General features: G+C 37.9%; 1 protein-coding gene across 3 annotated transcripts in view; it reads left to right on the forward strand.

The window, feature by feature from the left end:
• KIF27 (kinesin family member 27) overlaps window positions 1-16,133 on the forward strand; it is an 85,360-nt gene extending 69,227 nt beyond the window's left edge. For all 3 annotated transcript variants that reach the window (XM_008569047.1, XM_008569048.1, XM_008569049.1), the window contains 4 exons: window positions 6,199-6,405; window positions 8,137-8,335; window positions 10,054-10,218; window positions 14,943-16,133. In XM_008569047.1, the coding sequence (XP_008567269.1) occupies window positions 6,199-6,405; window positions 8,137-8,335; window positions 10,054-10,218; window positions 14,943-15,424 (1,053 nt within the window). In that variant the 3' untranslated portion in view covers window positions 15,425-16,133. The remainder of the gene's footprint in view (window positions 1-6,198; window positions 6,406-8,136; window positions 8,336-10,053; window positions 10,219-14,942) is intronic.
• The last annotated feature ends 1,297 nt before the right edge of the window (window positions 16,134-17,430 follow it).

The raw sequence follows: 17,430 nt of genomic DNA on the forward strand, positions 1-17,430 counted from the left end.
ATTGATCTTTTGTATTATTTTTGGGGTTTAAATTTCATTAAGTTCTGCTCTGGTCTTAATGATTTCTTTCCATCTGCTAACTTTAGATTTGGATTGTTCTTGTTTTTCTAGTTCTTTCAGGTGAAGTGTTAGGTTGTTCACTTGCCCTCTTTCCATTCTTCTGAAGTGAGCATTTAATGCAATAAATTTCTCCGTTAGTACTGCTTTTGCAGTATCCCACAGGTTTTGGTGTGATGTATCATTATTTTTATTAGTTTCAAGAAAGTTTTTGATTTCCTGCTTGATTTCTTCTTGGACCCATATGTCATTAAGTAGAATGCTGTTTAATTTCCATGTGTTTGTATAGTTTCTGGAATTCCATTTGTTATTGATTTCTAATTTTAATCCATTGTGGTCTGAGAAAATACATGAGATAATTCCAATTTTTTTGAATTTGTTGAGGCTTGATTTGTGACCTAACATGTGATCTATCTGGGAGAATGGTCCATGTGTTGATGAGAAGAATGAATATTCTGAGGTTGTTGGATGGAATGTTCTGTAGATATCTGCCAAGTCCAATTGGTCTAGAGTATTGTTTAGATCTTGTGTTTCTCTGTTGATTCTTTGCTTGGATGATCTGTCCAATATTGACAGTGGGATTTTCAGGTCCCCTGCTATTATAGTTTTGTGTCTGTTTCCTTCTTTAGGTCTAATAGAGTTTGTTTTATAAATCTGGCTGCTCCAACATTGGGTGCATACATATTTATGATTGTTATGTCTTCTTGATGCATCAGTCCTTTTATCATTATGTAGTGACCCTCATTGTCTCTTTTTATGGTTTTTAGTTTAAAGTCTATTTTGTCAGATATGAGAATAGCTACTCCAGCTCGTTTTTCTTTTCTGTTTGCTTGGAAGATCTTTTTCCATCCTTTCACTCTTAATCTATGTGAGTCTTTATGGGTGAGGTGGGTCTCTTGTAGGCAGCATATAGTTGGGTCCATCTTTCTTATCCAGTCAGCCAATCTGTGTCTTTTGATTGGGGAATTTAAACCCTTTACATTAAGAGTTGTTATTGAGAGGTGTTGATTTATTCCTAGCATTTTATTATTTTTTTGGTTGTCTTAGGTGTCATTTGTTCCTTGCTTTCTGTTTTGCTGTTTGTTTTCTGTGTTTGTTGGTTCCTGAGGTTGCCTCTAGTGATTATGATCGTTTGTTTTCTTTTCATGATAGTCATTTTTATTATAGTAGTGGATTTTTATTTTACTTGGATTGTTATGGCAGTGGTAGTTATCTTCCAGGATCCAATCCCAGTACTCCCTTGAGAATTACTTGTAAGGGTGGTCGTGTGGTGATGAACTCCCGCAGTTTTTGTTTGTCTGAGAAATATACTATTTGCCCTTCATTTCGGAAGGATAGCCTTGCAGGGTAGAGTATTCTTGGCTGGCATTCTCTGTCTTTTAGTATTTTGAATATATCATCCCATTCCTTTCTGGCTTTTAGGGTTTGTGATGAAAAGTCTGATGTTAGTCTGATTGGGGCTCCCTTATAAGTGATTTGACGCTTGTCTCTTGCAGCTTTTAAGATTCTCTCTTTGTCTTTGAGTTTTGCCAATTTGACTATAACATGTCTTGGAGAAGACCTTTTGGGGTTGGATATGTTTCGGGATCTTTGAGCTTCCTGAATCTGAATATCTGTGTCTTTTCCTATGCCTGGGTAGTTTTCTGCCACTATTTTTTGAATATGTTTTCAATGCAATCTCCGTTTTCCTCCCCTTCTGGAACACCCATGACTCGGATATTTGAGAGCTTAAGGCTGTCTGATATCTCTCTCAGATTTTCTTCAATGCCTTTGATTCTTTTTTTTTTTTTTTTGTCTGCCTGTGTTATTTCAAACAGCCCATCTTCAAGGTCAGAAGTTCTCTCCTCTGCTTCTGCAAGCCTGCTTGTTAAACTCTCTGTTGTGCTTTTTATTTCATTGAATGAATTCTTCAGCTCGGCAAGCTCTGCTACATTCTTTTTCAGGGCATTTATTTCCTTGTACATTTCTTCTTTCAGGTCCTGTATATTTTTCCTCATTTCATCATGTTGTCTAGCTGAGTTTTCTTGTATCTCATTCAGTTTACTTAGAATTACCACTCGAAATTCCTTGTCAGACATTTCAAGGGCTTCTTGTTCTATAAGATCTAGAGCTTGAGAGTTGTTACCCTTTGGTGATGTACTTTCTTGATTCTTTGTATTTCTGGAATCTTTTCTTTGATATGTATTCATTGTGGCAGGGGTTTTCACAATCCACACATTTGACACTATTGTCTGACTAAGATGTTGCTGGGGTTGCCAATTTGGTATGGCTACCTCAGTGACTGCTGAGTTGGCCACTAGTGCCTTGTGTGTGTGGTTGCCTCAGGTCTTGGGCCTCTCCAGAGAGCCACCTTTCTCGTCAGCTTGGATTCGGCTGGGCTGCTGGGTCACAGGGCGGTACCACAGGGTGTGTGATCTCTGCTGAGCTTCCACCTCCCCTGCTGGACGTCTCCCTGTTCCACATGCACTGGGCCGGGCTGCTGGGATGCGTGGAGGCACCACAGAGTGTGTGATCTCTGTGGAGCTTCCCCTTCCCCTGCTGGATGTCTCCCTGCTCCATGCACGCTGGGCTGGGCTTGGGATGGAGCGGGTGGCGGAGGTGAAGCCTACGTGCTGCTGGATCGTGCGGCGGCGGCCCCCCCACAGGGTGTGTGGTCTCTATGGAGCTTCTACTCCCCTGCTGGATGTCTCTCTGCTCTGTACACACTGGGCTGGGCTGCTGGACTGCACGGTGGCGGTGTGGTCTCTGCAGAGCTTCTGCCTCCCCTGCTGGACGTCTCCTCGCTCCACGCACACTGGGCTGGGCTGCTGGATCGCATGGCAGTGGTGTGGTCCCCACAGATTCACTTTCAATAGTTTCTGAGGCTGGGAGGTCCAAAGTCCATCTGGTGGTGGCGACAATGACCCAGGGATCTCACACTAATGGAGTTGTGTAGGGGTGACAAGGTATTCAGAGCCAGTCAAGTGTCCCAGCAGCTCACTCCTGAGGGCGCCAGATTCTGGAACAGCTGCATCTGGCGTGGGCCTCAGGCTGCTTCTACTCATGGCAGAAAGTGGTAGGCAGCCAGCAGGTACAAGCAGATCAGATTCTGGAACAGCTGCATCTGGTATGGGCCTCAGGCTGCTTTTACTCGTGGTGGAAAGTGGCAGGCTGCTGGTGGGTACAAGCAGATCACATGGTGACAGGAAGCAAGAGAGAGGAAGCAAGAGCCATGATACCCATTTAGCAGCCACTCTGGATTGGTTCAAGGGAATGATGAGCTTCCTACAATAGGTGGGGCTCTATTTAGTTATGCAAGCTTCTATGTACACTTCTTCAACATAGTAGTTCTTCTCAGTGTAGCTCTGAAACAGGCTGTGCTTTCACCACAATTTCTAAGCCAAGATTAATATTTCCAGATAGGTCTGCCAATAGCAGATGATCAGGAACACGAGATTCTGGTGTGACACAGACATCAGTAAAATCTAGGTGAGATGGTTTACTGTCTTGATGTCTAAACTTGCTTAGAATTATTTTCTCTTTCCACAGTAAATTAAAGTATTTTTCCTAATTGTACTTCTTTACGGGAAGTGATAGATTGCTACACTAATAGAAGATTACCCAGCAATTTACATAGACAAATAGCTTCCTTTTAAAAATAAAATCCAGAAATCAAAATTAAAAAAATAAAAGAATACTTAAACTTTCATTTTCTAATAATACTGAGCAGTTTTCTAGTAAGTGGCGTACAGGAAGAAAATATAAGAACTGCTATGTTTGTTTCATCTTTAAAACTTTCAATTCCATGTTTCATGATTAGAACATTCATTTCATGTATAGAGAAATATACATATATGCAGTGCTTGCTCAAAAATTTTTGTTAGGTTTTCGTTTTTTGGTTTTTTTTTTTTTCCTTAAAAGATGACCAGTAAGGGGATCTTAACCCATGGCCTTGGTGTTATCAGCACAACACTCTCCTGAGTGAGCCACAGGTTGGCCCCCGTTTTGTTTTTTACTAATAAGGATGTATGATCAAAAATTTGGAGACCACTGCTTTAAGTCCTTGTTACTCACAGTGTGGTCTCTGGACCAGCAGCAACAGCATCACTGGGGAGCTTGTTAGAAATGACGATATTCAGGTCCCACCCTGCTGAATCAGAATCTAAATTTTAACGAGCTCCTTGGTGTACATTAAAGTTGAAAAGTAGTGCTCTGTGGTAAATCAGTCAACTCTTGATAATCTGTGGTTTGTGTTGTGGCAGATTTTTCATCCAGGGACAATTTTCCATTGCCACTTATCTTGTCAACCAACACTTACTGCTGGGTTAGAGGGAACCACATTCATATGCTGTAGCCTCGCTCTGGAGCAGGCTGTCCTCAGTGTTCTATACTCATACTATCTTATATTATCTCAGTACTTCCTTAACTTAGATCCAAAACTATAGAAACTAAATTGTTCCCAGCCATTTATAAAGACAAACTGTTTTCACACTTGTTTTTTGTAAAATCACAGTATGAATTAAAAAGTCAAATACACTGGGCTGGCCCAGTGGCGCACTCGGTAGAGTGCGGTGCTTGGGAGTGTGGCGGTGCTCCCGCCAAGGGTTCGGATCCCATATACAGACCGGTCCGCTCACTGGTTGAGCGTGGTGCAGGCGCGACACCAAGGGTTGCGATCCCGTTGCTGGTCGCGGTACGGGCGCAACACCGAGGGTTGCGATCCCGTTACTGGTCATGGAAAAAAAAAAAAAAAGAAAAAAAGAAAAAAAAATTTAAAAAAAGTCAAATACATTCTTTGGATAATTCACTTTTATTTTGTGGCTCCTCGTATTCATTCACCTAAGTACCTATCAGTATTTAAGGTTCTTTTCCTTAAAAAGGTGAATATTATTTTGTTCCCTATGGAGCAGTTATCAAATCATCAAATTCCTGATGGTTAGTCATTGCAGAGAGAAATGAATGGCTGTTGAACTTTTTTTTCAAAATAGCTCTTTCAGAAGATTTTATAAAATGCTTTTTAAAAATAAGTATTAATCAACCTACCACTGGAATAGGTTATTACGTGCCTGTTCCCTGAATTCCAGAAAAGGAGTTCCAGAACTCACTCTAACTATTCTTCAGGTAGATCGGAAATATTCACATTATTTTCCTTTGGGATGCCGAGGGGAGGAGTGGAGAGAAATACGTGGGTTACATAATCAAGGACATACGAAAATATTTTTTCCTCTCTTCCTTCATTAATTCATTCAACAGATATTTATTGAGTTTAAACTCTGTGATAGGTACGATGGTAGGCAATAAGGATGAGTATCAACAAGACATTCTGCCCTCAAGGAACTTAAAGTTCACACGACCTTCACAATAGGAATAGGTATACAGAAACATGTATCCAAGCCTCACCACTCTGAAATAATTTCTTACCAGAGATTTGTATCACCCAAAATAACAATATTTGGTTAGTTCAAAGAACTAGTAGGTGTTCTGACAGGGACTCATTAGATTTTTTTTTCCTGCAAAGGAAATCTCTGGTACATAAAAAAATGTTATGCTGCCACCATTTTTAATGCTTTTATTTTCCCTCTAATAACATTTCATGGGAATCTTATGAAATGTTTCATGCCCTTAAATCCTCACTTCTTCATGCCATACTGTGTTTTTTTCCCCTAGATACTCTTTTCTGATTACTAGTTCTAAACGTATTCTTTCCCTCCTAGCAGTCTATTGTTTTGCTAAATCATTGAAGGGACAGCAAAGGATCTCTGGATCTCACTAGTGAACATATAATATGTACATTAGGAGTTACAGAGGAAGATACATGATGATACTGCTAATCCTTTGCACTGAGGCTTTGTTCAAGTATATTCCTTAGATTAGGTAATCAGCATTTGCTCTGTGATCTTGGAAAGTTTCAGAACTCACCTAAACTTCTGCCTCTCCCATTTTACTACACAAGGCTTATTGTAAGGATTCAATGATTATATGTTGTATATGTATACACATAGTGCGTTGTGTAGCACATCAAGCACTCAAACATTATTTTCTTAAAATTTAGTAAGAGTGTTAATGTCCATTAGACTCAACATAGTAGGATCTGAGTATATGACAAAATCCAAGTTATACTATTTTATTTAAAATAAGTGATTTCTATTGTATTATATTTAGGAAGAACATATTCTTTTCCAACTTGAAGAAGGGATTGAAGCTTTGGAAGCTGCAATTGAATACAAGAATGAAATTATCCAGAGTCGCCAGAACTCACTTAGAGCATCATTCCAAAAACTCTCTCATACTGAAGCAAATGTCTTGGAAAAACTAGTTTGCCTGAGTCCTGTTGAGATTAGAGCTATTCTTTTCAGATATTTCAACAAGGTTTGTTTTTGAGGGATGGAACATTTTTCTTATAAAGGGGTCAAGATGCTTATATATCCCATATTTATTTTGAAGTTTTAAAGAAATTGAAAGGCTCAAAGATTTGATGGTGTAACTACAAATTTAAGCATGATTTCTCTTTATAGCACTAAATGTTGTCATCTGAAAGCCTTATGATTATCCAAATATGTAGGTAGGCCTAATTTTATGAGGTTCTTAAAGTTGGAGGGCCTTTCAAAAGAATGCCTTTTAAAAATAGGTTTTTCTAATTTTTATTTTATCTTTATTTTTATTTTTAAAAAGATGACCGGTAAGGGGATCTTAACCCTTGACTTGGTGATGTCAGCACCACGCTCACCCAGTGAACAACTGGCCATCCCTATATGGGATCCGAACCCGTGGCCTTGGTGTTATCAGTACCACACTCTCCCGAGTGAGCCACGGGCCGGCCCTAAAAATAGTTTTAAAAATGAAAGAATTTAAGTTCTTGCTCATTATTTCTTGGATGTTTTCTCGATTTGGCTGTTTCTATGCAGCTTTCATGAAAAATCAAGGGCCCTCCAAGTTTTGACTTTCTTTCCTTCATTGCTGTAAGATAGGGAGACCTGTATGTTCACCTCACAGTGTTAATAATTTACTGATGATTTACTGATCCAGAGATGTTTCATAGAATTAAGAACGCTATCCATTTTTTCTCTAGTGTCTTTTCTAATTAAAATATATATTATGAATTAAATAACTGAATAACTCTTTTCTCTGAAAAGTATATTCAATTTATGGGAATATCAATTAATGAAAAATAAAACACTGAAATTTTTAAATAAAGTTCTAATTCCGTGAAACAAAGATGACAAATGAATAAATTGTGATACACAGCCTCCTCTTGGATAATCACCATCATAGTAAGCTACCATTCTTGATGAGAGTACATTCTATCATTGCGTGTTTGGAGGGCAGGAAAATGGTGGCTTTGATATAGACAATTCTTTTGTGGTGCTATTAAAGCAAGGGTTCTTAACCCAAGGCACCCTGCCCAAGGTCAGTGGATTTTCTGATCCTGAGAACCCTTTGTAGAAATAAGTGTTTTTCTGGCGAGAAGGTCATTAATTTTTTATGGGTTTGGGGGGTGTTTTTTGGCGGCTAGCTGGTACAGGGATTGAACGTGGACCTTGGCATTATCACCGCCATGCTCTAACCAACTGAAATTAGTTTAACAAGTTCTGTGACACAGACATTGTCTGAAGTATTTTCACTTCATATCAGCAGAGAAGCACCCAGTAGACAAAATGCATGACCTGAAACTGAACTCTGTGGTTGGATGTTATAAATAAGTGACAAAATTTATAACATCCATTTTGGAGTTAAAATTGGGAATTATCCATATGTTCCAGGAGTCATAAGTTTTTCAATATCCCGTTAGACTAGAACGATAGAGTTACAGAATTATAAGATATAAACTATAGAGATCACATCTAAGAAATTATGGAGGGGTGATTATTAGAGCATCATTGTACTGAAAATGAAAGGTATCAATTCAGAATCTTAACTCAAAAGGCTGTTAGATTACTTTGTGGGTATGTTACAAAGCATTGGCCTAGGACCCAGTACCTTGCAGGAGTCACTTAAACTATGGAGGTTAAGGAAGTTCATCTTTATATAGCCTAAGAAAAGTAGATTAATCTATTAGGCTATCTAAGACACACTTAAAAGGTCAAAAAATGTATTTGCTAGGTGGTTGATTTGCGAGAAGCTGAACGGAAACAACGGTTACAGAATGAAGAAATTAAAATGAAGGTTTTGGAACGGGATCGTATGGTTTGTGAGTTGGAATCTGCACTGGAACATCTGAAATTGCAGTGTGACCGGAGACTGACCCTCCAGCAAAAAGAACACGAGCAAAAGATGCAGTTGTTGTTACATCATTTCAAAGGTAACTGCCCCTTTGTGTCAATTACATAAAGAGTGATGTGTAGGTAGGGTATTGAGGAAGGAAGATAGGACAGAATTTGATCACTTAAAAGCCTAACATGTATAAAAAGTTACTACTTATACAAGTGTTGGGGCTTTACATGTTCTGGTTACCATGTTTTCCTATAGTTGACTTCAATGTATGGCTATTCATCCTTGAAATGCCATCCCTTCTGCCTGCCCCAAGCACAAACATAAGAACTGTTGTATCCTGTTGGTTTGCTGTTGGTCTCGTTTTTAACATAGAAATGCCTCTATAACTGGTTAATTAGCAACCAGTGGCCTCATGACAGGATCCCACACACATATCTCATTGCATTCAAATAGTTCTGCCTTAAGTCTCTAAAAGTAATTTTTTTTTGGTCTTTTTTCGTGTCCGGCAACGGACCGCAACCCTCAGTGTCGCGCCCGTACCAGACCGGGACCGGCAACGGGATCGCAACCCTCGGTGCCGCGCCCGCCCCTCGCTCAGCCAGTGAGCGGGAACCGGTCTGTATGTGGGATCCGAACCCTCGGCGGGAGCGCCGCCATGCTCCCAAGCGGTGCACTGTAGCAGTGCGCCACCGGGCCGGCCCCCCCTAAAAGTAATATTTTAATAGAATTTTTAGTGACCGGGATAATACCACAAAAGCTCATGCTATCGTCAAATCAGAACATTTTTAAAATCATTCATTTCTATAGCTATGCAAGTTTTTCATAACAAAGTCATAACTGAAAATGTTGACAATTTATGAATTTTCTAATTGTAACTGAATGTGGGGTATTAAGTTGATTTATGTAACATACTTTATGGGAATTCCGATTTATGATGTCATTAATTTTAAGTAATTTTAAAAAAACAATATGACAGGTTAATCTAGAATAAATAAATATACTTGAATAAAATTTTACAAAACAGCCAATTATGACAAAAGGAAATTACAAACCAGTAGGACCATTTTATAAATATGCCAGTAGGAGAGAGTAGGTCTGAACATATATATTTTCTGATGGTCAGTACAATGGACTTTACTGGTTCTAGAACATAACCCGATTGGGATTGTGTTTGATATTTATAAATATTAATTAGAGCCTTAAGTTATATCATGGTATAAACTAGAACTTTACTTATTCTGGCTATTTTCTTCTTTTTCTGTGGTGTTTTCCTTTGTGGTTTAATTTTTCTAGCCTCTTTTTGCAGGTTTTTGTTCTTGTGGGTTTCTTGGCTATAGATTTCTTAGGCCTATAAACCCTAGGCTTAAGACTTTTCATATAACTACAGTTCCTGGTATAAACTTTATTTATTTATAATTTGTTTGTTTATTTTTTTGTGGCTGGCTGGTAAGGGGCTGATATAAGATATTAATGCAGCTGATGGACAGAATTCTAAATGTGAAATTTTTATAGAAAACATCTTATTGTTTTAAAAAAAAGTCTAGTTAGTAGCTACTGAAAAAATACTTATGAATCATGAAAATGTGGTAGTTGATAAGGGGAAGGGTGGAGAAGGTGGACTAAGTGCTTAGTCCTACTTTGAAAAATTTTATAGGCAGAAGAATCCAAATTTTAGCTGAAAACAAATCCATTCAGGTAACAGATATGTGTAAATAATTCTGACTATATAGTCTGGTAGCTATGCTAAAACATAATTTTGAATCATTTATTTAAAATTCATTTTTAATGTAAATTTCTGTTTTATAGAGCAAGATGGAGAAGGCATTATGGAAACTTTAAAAACATATGAAAATAAAATCCAGCGTCTGGAAAAAGACCTTTATTTCTATAAGAAAACCAGCAGGGATCTTAAGAAGAGACTTAAGGAACTGGTAGGGGAAGCAATTCGGCAGCAACTAGCACCATCAGAACGTAAGACTTTCGTAGTTACTAGTTATGCCAGCACTGTTTCTCTAGCATTTGGTGAAGCTGGGCCCAATTTGTTGTGCAGCCTTCCCCAATTGATTATTTAAGTTATTTAGGATTAGACATTTACATTTTATTTGTTTCTATAGGCAAAAATAGTTGTCTAGTCTATGTATAAGATCAAACCACATGAGAAGTGAATGACTGAATGAATAAATGTGTAAGTGTGAAGGAAATAATCACTTATTGATTGCCTGCCATGTCGCAGGGGCTTTTGAGTCCTTAACTCATTTAATCCTTAAAATAACCCTCTAACCTATGATAGCTGTTGTTTTCCTATTTTATAATAAATTAAGCCTTCTGATTATCACAAAAAAAGAGAATGATAAATGTAAAGGTAAAGGTATATGTGTTTCTAAGATAAGTGAGAGCTTTTCATGTCATGATCTCTGGAAACTCAAAAACATAATAAAAACCATGTTGAGACAGTGTTTCCTTGCATAATCATATGTAGACATGTAGAATTAGCACTTCCCTAAATTAAACGATAAAACGTGACAAAATACTTGTTAAAGTAAAAAGTGCCATGGAGGTAATATATTGCTATGATTAAAATGTACCCTCTTTCAGACAGCCCAATAGAGAGGAATCAATATTTCTAAAATAATATACTCTACATTTTATAAAAGAGTTAGCCTTCCTTTGGAGAGAGTATTATTCTTCTGATAGTTTAGATATGGTTTATGAGAAGTTGACTTTAAAACCTTTTAGGAACACACCTATTTTGTACCTGTAAAGAAAACTGCTTAAAGATGGGCACACAAGGGCCGGCCTGGTGGCGCACTGCATGGTGCGCCGCTTGGGAAGCGCGGCGGCGCTCCTGTCCGAGGGTTCGGATCCCACATACAGACCGGCTCCCGCTCACTGGCTGAGCGAGGCGCGGGAGCAACACCGAGGCTTGCGATCCCGTTGCCGGTCCCCGGTCCGGTACGGGGGCAACACTGAGGGTTGCGATCCGTTGCCGGACACGGAAAAAAGACAAAAAAAAAAAAAAAAAAAAAAAGATGGGCACACAAGACGTGAAGAGACCGGTGAAAATTTATATGTATTGCTCAATGAAAAGATATGTGCTGAATATATACTAAAAGTAGACAATGTAGTTTTAAAATTTAAAGCTCAGTAATATTTTAGAAAAGTAGTTCTAATGCTACCTTATATTTATTATATTTATCATTACACACATTTTCACAAATAGCTCCATTTAAGCCTCAAACAGGGTAGGCGGTGTCTGCTAATCCCATTTTTAGATGAGGGAATTGAAGCTTAGAGAGGACAAGTGACTCACGAATAGAATAGTAATTTGAACATGGTCTAAGGTCCGTTTTCTTCTAACTTCCTGGTCCACTATTCTGCATTAAAAGTTGTCTTAAGATAGAGATGTGATATAAACATACAAATCCTGCCAAAGAGACCAACGTTTCTGATTGTCAGTACCGTAATACAGATGTACTTACTGATAGAAGTCAAACATTTGCTTTAATTACTGCCTGCAATGTATAGCTGAAACTTTTACTTGAGACTTTTACTTGCAAAAAGTAAACACATATTAAGTAAGAAACAGAGAATAATCAACATAAGACCAGACCATTTTAGCTTTTTAAAAAATGTACTATTGGGGCTGGCTGGTTAGCTCAGTTGGTTAGAGCACGGTGTTGATGACGTTTTCAATGGCTTGGATCTCCACACCAGCCAGCCACCAAAAGAGCCCCACAAACAACCAATAAAACAAACAAAAACATAAAAATCTATCAAGTTTGAGATACCTAGTCTGTAAATGGCCCATGTTTATACTACTGAGTCTACGAGACATTTCTTTTAAAATGACAGTTTAGTGTGGTGTAGTATGGTTTAAGAAACCTGGGTCCTCATCCTGCTCGTCAATGAAACAAACACAAAAAGCTAAAACAAAGTTAACTAGCCTTGGAGAGGTATAAAATGAGGGTAGCACCTTTCTGACCAACTTACCCAAGAAATCTAGTCTTGATAATAATGTTGAAGATATTACTGCAGCTAATATGCTATTCTACCTAGAAACATTTTAAATACTTTTATTTTGGGGCCATAAAAAATAATACAAGGGTACACCAAAAAGTTCGTGGAAAAATAGAATTAAAACATAATACAAACCTTTCCATGAACTTTATGAAGTACCCTCATATATAGTCATTATAGAAAAATTTTATAATACCAAAACAAAGAAGCAGAAAACAAATCACCCATAATCCTACCTGAATTTTAGCATAATTCTTTTCACATTTTTCCTATGCTTTAAAAAAATACAGTTGCAATTATTTTGGGCATATAGCTTATACTATATCCTTTCTCAAACTGCTACTTTAATAAAATGACATTAAACAAGATTTGTTTGAGTTATAAAATACAGCAATTTAAATTTATCAAATTCTGAGTTCCTTAAAATGGCTTATATGCTTAATAATCAGTATCCTAGTTAATATGTAACTGTATTGTTATTCAGTTTGGTTTAAAAAAAATTTTTTTTTATCGAAGCATAATTGATTATACATATTTTGGGGGTACAGCATTGACTACCATCACCTGTGTACCACTTGTGGTGATCAAATCAATATTATTAGCATATTCATTACTACAAATCGTAATTATTCTTTATGCCCCTTACCCAATCTGTCCCCAACCTCCTCCTCCTACCTCCCTCCCACCTCAAGTAACCATAGATTTGTTCTCTCCTTTTGAAAGTTCAGCATATTATTGTGGTCTTTCTTTTTCTCTCAGTTTATTGGGTTTTGATAGTACCCTTTTTATTGTCTGCCTCCCAGACTTATATTTATTTTCTTTGAATATTTTTGGCATTTTCAAATAGCAGAAAAATTAACCTTTTGACTAAACTAACTTGGTCACTTGATAGTCATGCCTCTGTTTTTAGTGTGTCTGTTTTCTGACATATTTTGGGAGGATAAAATCAGTTTATGTGGACATTCAGTTTCTCTACTTGTTAAGTATTTAAAATTATCCTTGTCAACTTAAATCGCTATAAAACTGTATGAAAGGATACTAGAGTCAGAAGATCTTGGTTGGAATCCTAACTTCTGTTACTAGCAGTGTGACCTTGCACTAACTAATCTTTCCCTAGTTTGTTCCCTCAATTGTAAAATTCTGGAAGAGGGAAATATTCTGTTGCGAAGAACCCAAGTGGGCGTGGGAGTGAGGCTTGGCAGTGAGCCCATGTGTGCTCTTTCACATAATGATCTTTTTTTTTTTTCCCCCTTTTTGTCTTTTTTTCGTGACCGGTAAAGGGATCGCAACACTCAGTGTCGCGCCCGTACCGCGACCGGCAACGGGATCGCAACCCTCGGTGTCAACGCCCGCGGACCGGTCTTTATATGGGATCCGAACCCTCGGTGGGAGCGCTACCGCGCTCCCAAGCGCCGCACTCTACCGAGTGCGCCACCGGGTGGCCCTCACATAATGATCTTTTAAAAAAAGATGCCTGGCTGCCTCCCCCACTGTGCCCTGGGGAGCAGGATTTTAAAAATCTAATGTACAGCAAAGTTTGGGAACTGCTGTCTATGGTCAACTTTGTATCTACTCTAGTTCCATGTGAGGATCTGTGTCATTTGCTAGTTCAAGTTTTTTGTTTGTTTTGAGAGAATTTCAAAAACTAGAGAATCAGTTAGGTTTTAAACCAACGGTTACAAGCTAGAGTGACTTTAGGAGCCAGGGAAACCACCGTGAGTGTGGCAACTGCAGCAGTTGTCTAAATGGGCAGTGGTAATTCTGCTCCAGCTACTGTTGCTATGCAAAAAATGGTAGCTCTTCTGATTTTTCTAGGGAAGCTAGAAATACATATTTTTGTATGAAACTTTTCAATTTTTAAATTTTGGGTCAAGTGACATTATAGGTCAAGTAAAACGTGTATGGGCCACATTTGCTCCAGGGCTGCCATTGTGCAACCTCTGTTTTCAGACTTTGTCTTCACAGGACTTAAAGTGTACTAAGCATGTGTCAACATATGTTAAAGTTGGCATTTTTCATCATATTAGGTCTAGGACCTATATGGGTATCCCATGAACATGTTTTTGTATTTGATATTAGATATTCTGTGACTTGAGGACTTCAGGCTTTGATCTCTAATCACTCACTCTATTGAGACCATGTTCTCCATTTTGATGGTGGAAGTTGTGGCACACACCCCAGAATACATGCAGACTGCAGAGCTCTGCTGTCATGCTGGGAGTGCCAACCAAGACCAGATTTTCACACACAGAATGTCAAGTCCCAGAAGTTTCCTTGGAGACATGAGGCAGAGCCAGAATTCTCCAGTGCTGGCTTCGCTTGGCCAGGATTTGGAATTCACCAGCAACAAGTCCAGCAGAGGGCAGGTGTGGAAAGGCACCAGAAAGGCCCAAAGCACTCCTGTGTTTCCATGGAGAACCAAAATTCCTAGAAGACCATTTCTCAACTTTGTTCCATGAATTACAGTTTTGAGTTATTCACATCACATGCAAGATGCCTATAAGTGAAATAAGAATAATTCATATTCACACATCTGTTTGTCTAAAGGCAGTTACTTAACCAAAAAGCTGAAAAATATCATGTATATTGAATAATAATGTTACATTAGAATATTACGGTTAAAATACCTGATTTTGAGGAAATAATCTCTAATTTTATGGTTTGGGGATTATTTTTAGATCGTGATGCTGGAGATGGAGTCGTGAACCCAGAAGAAGCTGGCATGCTTTCGGAACTAAAATGGGCATCTAGAACTGAGAGTATGAAATTAAGTGGAAGAGAAAGAGAAATAGACAGATCAGCAAGCAGTTCAAGCAGGCAAGCAAATCCTCAGCAGCTTTGGGAAGATGGCTCAGAATTACCTCCAATCGGTAGCTCTGCAGCACCCCCCAGCGGGCTTCTGTTCAGCAATGAGGATAAAACAGAAATAGATGAAAATCAGTTTACAAAATCTCACAGTCAACCATCATCCCAATTTCAGCCAGAGGGAAATGTGGGACAACTTTATGGTGTCACACCTGTAAAATTGTGTCGCAAAGAATTACGTCAAATTTCTGCCTCGGAACTGTCATTCCGACGTTCCAGTCGTGGAGTTGGGGTTGGATCAATGACTGCTGATTCCATTGAAGTATCTAGGAAACTGAGTGACTTAAAAACTTAGGCGTTTAACAATAGAACTTTTAATTCAGCAGATATGTGAAAAGAGTCCTTTTCTCACCTGATAAAAATTAAAGCTGAAGCTCTCACTAGCTCTTCCCTCAGGATAAAGGACAAACGGAAGGAAGGAATCCCTAATCTTTCTGTATACTATAAATGTGTATACCTTCCATAGTATATTTGGGGAGTTTTAATTTACATTTCTGTAATAACCAAACAAACACGTTTTCCAATACTTGACAACATTTAAATATTTCTACTTATAAATATGCTTTAAATTTTTTCTAGGCACATTTGAAGAACAAAACTAATAACAGACTAAAATATCCATCAAATGTATATTATTATATAATCTAAAAGTACATTATAAAAGTATGTTATAATACAATAAGTATATTACTGTTATTTTCAAATACAAGTATGTTGTTATTTTTAAAAGATCCAGATAAATATTGCTACTGACAGAGGGACAGTCACCTGCTGTACATGTTTTGGCACAGCTAAAAATTTGTGCCAAAATGCAGCCTGTGGGCTAAGATAACCTGGCAGGTTTATGGATTGAGATTAATTTAGTCGTCAGAGCCCATGGAAGTTGAGTGGTCAGTCTTGACTTTTTAAACATGGTCTCTGCTCTTTTTCTGGAATTGTTTTTTATTTAAGATTTTATGTCATGATTTGATAATATTATGGACTATAAATTTTCATCTCTCCTGCCGTATGTACTCAATATATTTCTCATTATACTACTAAAATTGGGAGAAATAGACGCAGTTCCATGGAACAGGAAAACAATGATAGAATCACACTAAAGCATTCTAACATTTCAAGGAAAAGGACACTGGCTGTGATATATTTGGTCATATATATCATGACAAAAGCCTAGTGCCTTGGGCCGGCCTGTGGCTCACTCGGGAGAGTGCGGTGCTGATAACACCAAGGCCACAGGTTCGGATCCTATATACGGGTGGCCGGTTCGCTCACTGGCTGAGCGTGGTGCTGACAACACCAAGTCAAGGGTTGAGATCCCCTTACCGGTCATCTTTTTAAAAAAAAAAAAAAAAGCCTAGTGCCTTCAACAAATTATACATTTATTAATAAATACTTATTAATGACGGTCCTAATTGTAAATTCATTGTAAGATTAAGTAATTTGCTATGCCTTAATTAGAAACAATTCATAAAGAATGTATTCTGATACTGGAATCCTACTTGCCCAAGAAACTTATGGAAGCTTTTTTTTTTTTGGCGACTGGCTGGTATGGGGATCTGAACCCTTGACCTTGGTGTTACAAAGCTATGCTCTAACCAACTGAGCTAACCACCCAGCTGCTTGCCCAGGAAATTAACACATATTTGTTTTACCTGTAGAAATATAAACACATTGTCTAAAAGCAAAGTCACTAACAAAACAAGAAAATGTAGCAACGATGATTAGAATTGGCAATGCAAATGTCAATTGGCTTCTAAACAACAAAGGTATGATTTCTTCTCCCTTTTGGTTAAACATATATCCTTTATATGCTCTAATAGATTTCATTCACATATGCAAACACATGTAAATAATGTTTTGAATAATATTCTGGTACTAAACCTCTGCTAATTCTAGTTTAGTTGGTGCCCTCACAAAAATATGGGACCTCCCCCAAGGCAAGTAAAATGATTTTTTTACATATACTGATAATAGATTTATTTTACTCTACTTTTCACATGCCTTCCTTAGTCTAAACACTTTGTCATTGTGTTTGCCTTTTTTGCCTGCATATAAAATATGTTCGTGGGTTTTTTTTGTTTGTTTATTGTGTTCTTTTTCTTGACCTGTAACAGCATTTGAAAGGAAAAATATTTGACTCCATAAAGTACTACTTCATTCCCTAACCCCAAAGTGTTATAGATAACAAAGTTGGAGAATTCTATAAACATGAGAACCATGGGTGGTGAGAACATTGATGAAGGTGCCTTTTTTTTTTTTTTTTTTGGTTTTTTTTTCGCGAGACTAAGTGCTTAGTCCTAC

Source organism: Galeopterus variegatus, unplaced genomic scaffold (genome assembly GCF_000696425.1).
Source record: "Galeopterus variegatus unplaced genomic scaffold, G_variegatus-3.0.2 Scaffold460, whole genome shotgun sequence".
Lineage (NCBI taxonomy): Eukaryota > Metazoa > Chordata > Mammalia > Dermoptera > Cynocephalidae > Galeopterus > Galeopterus variegatus.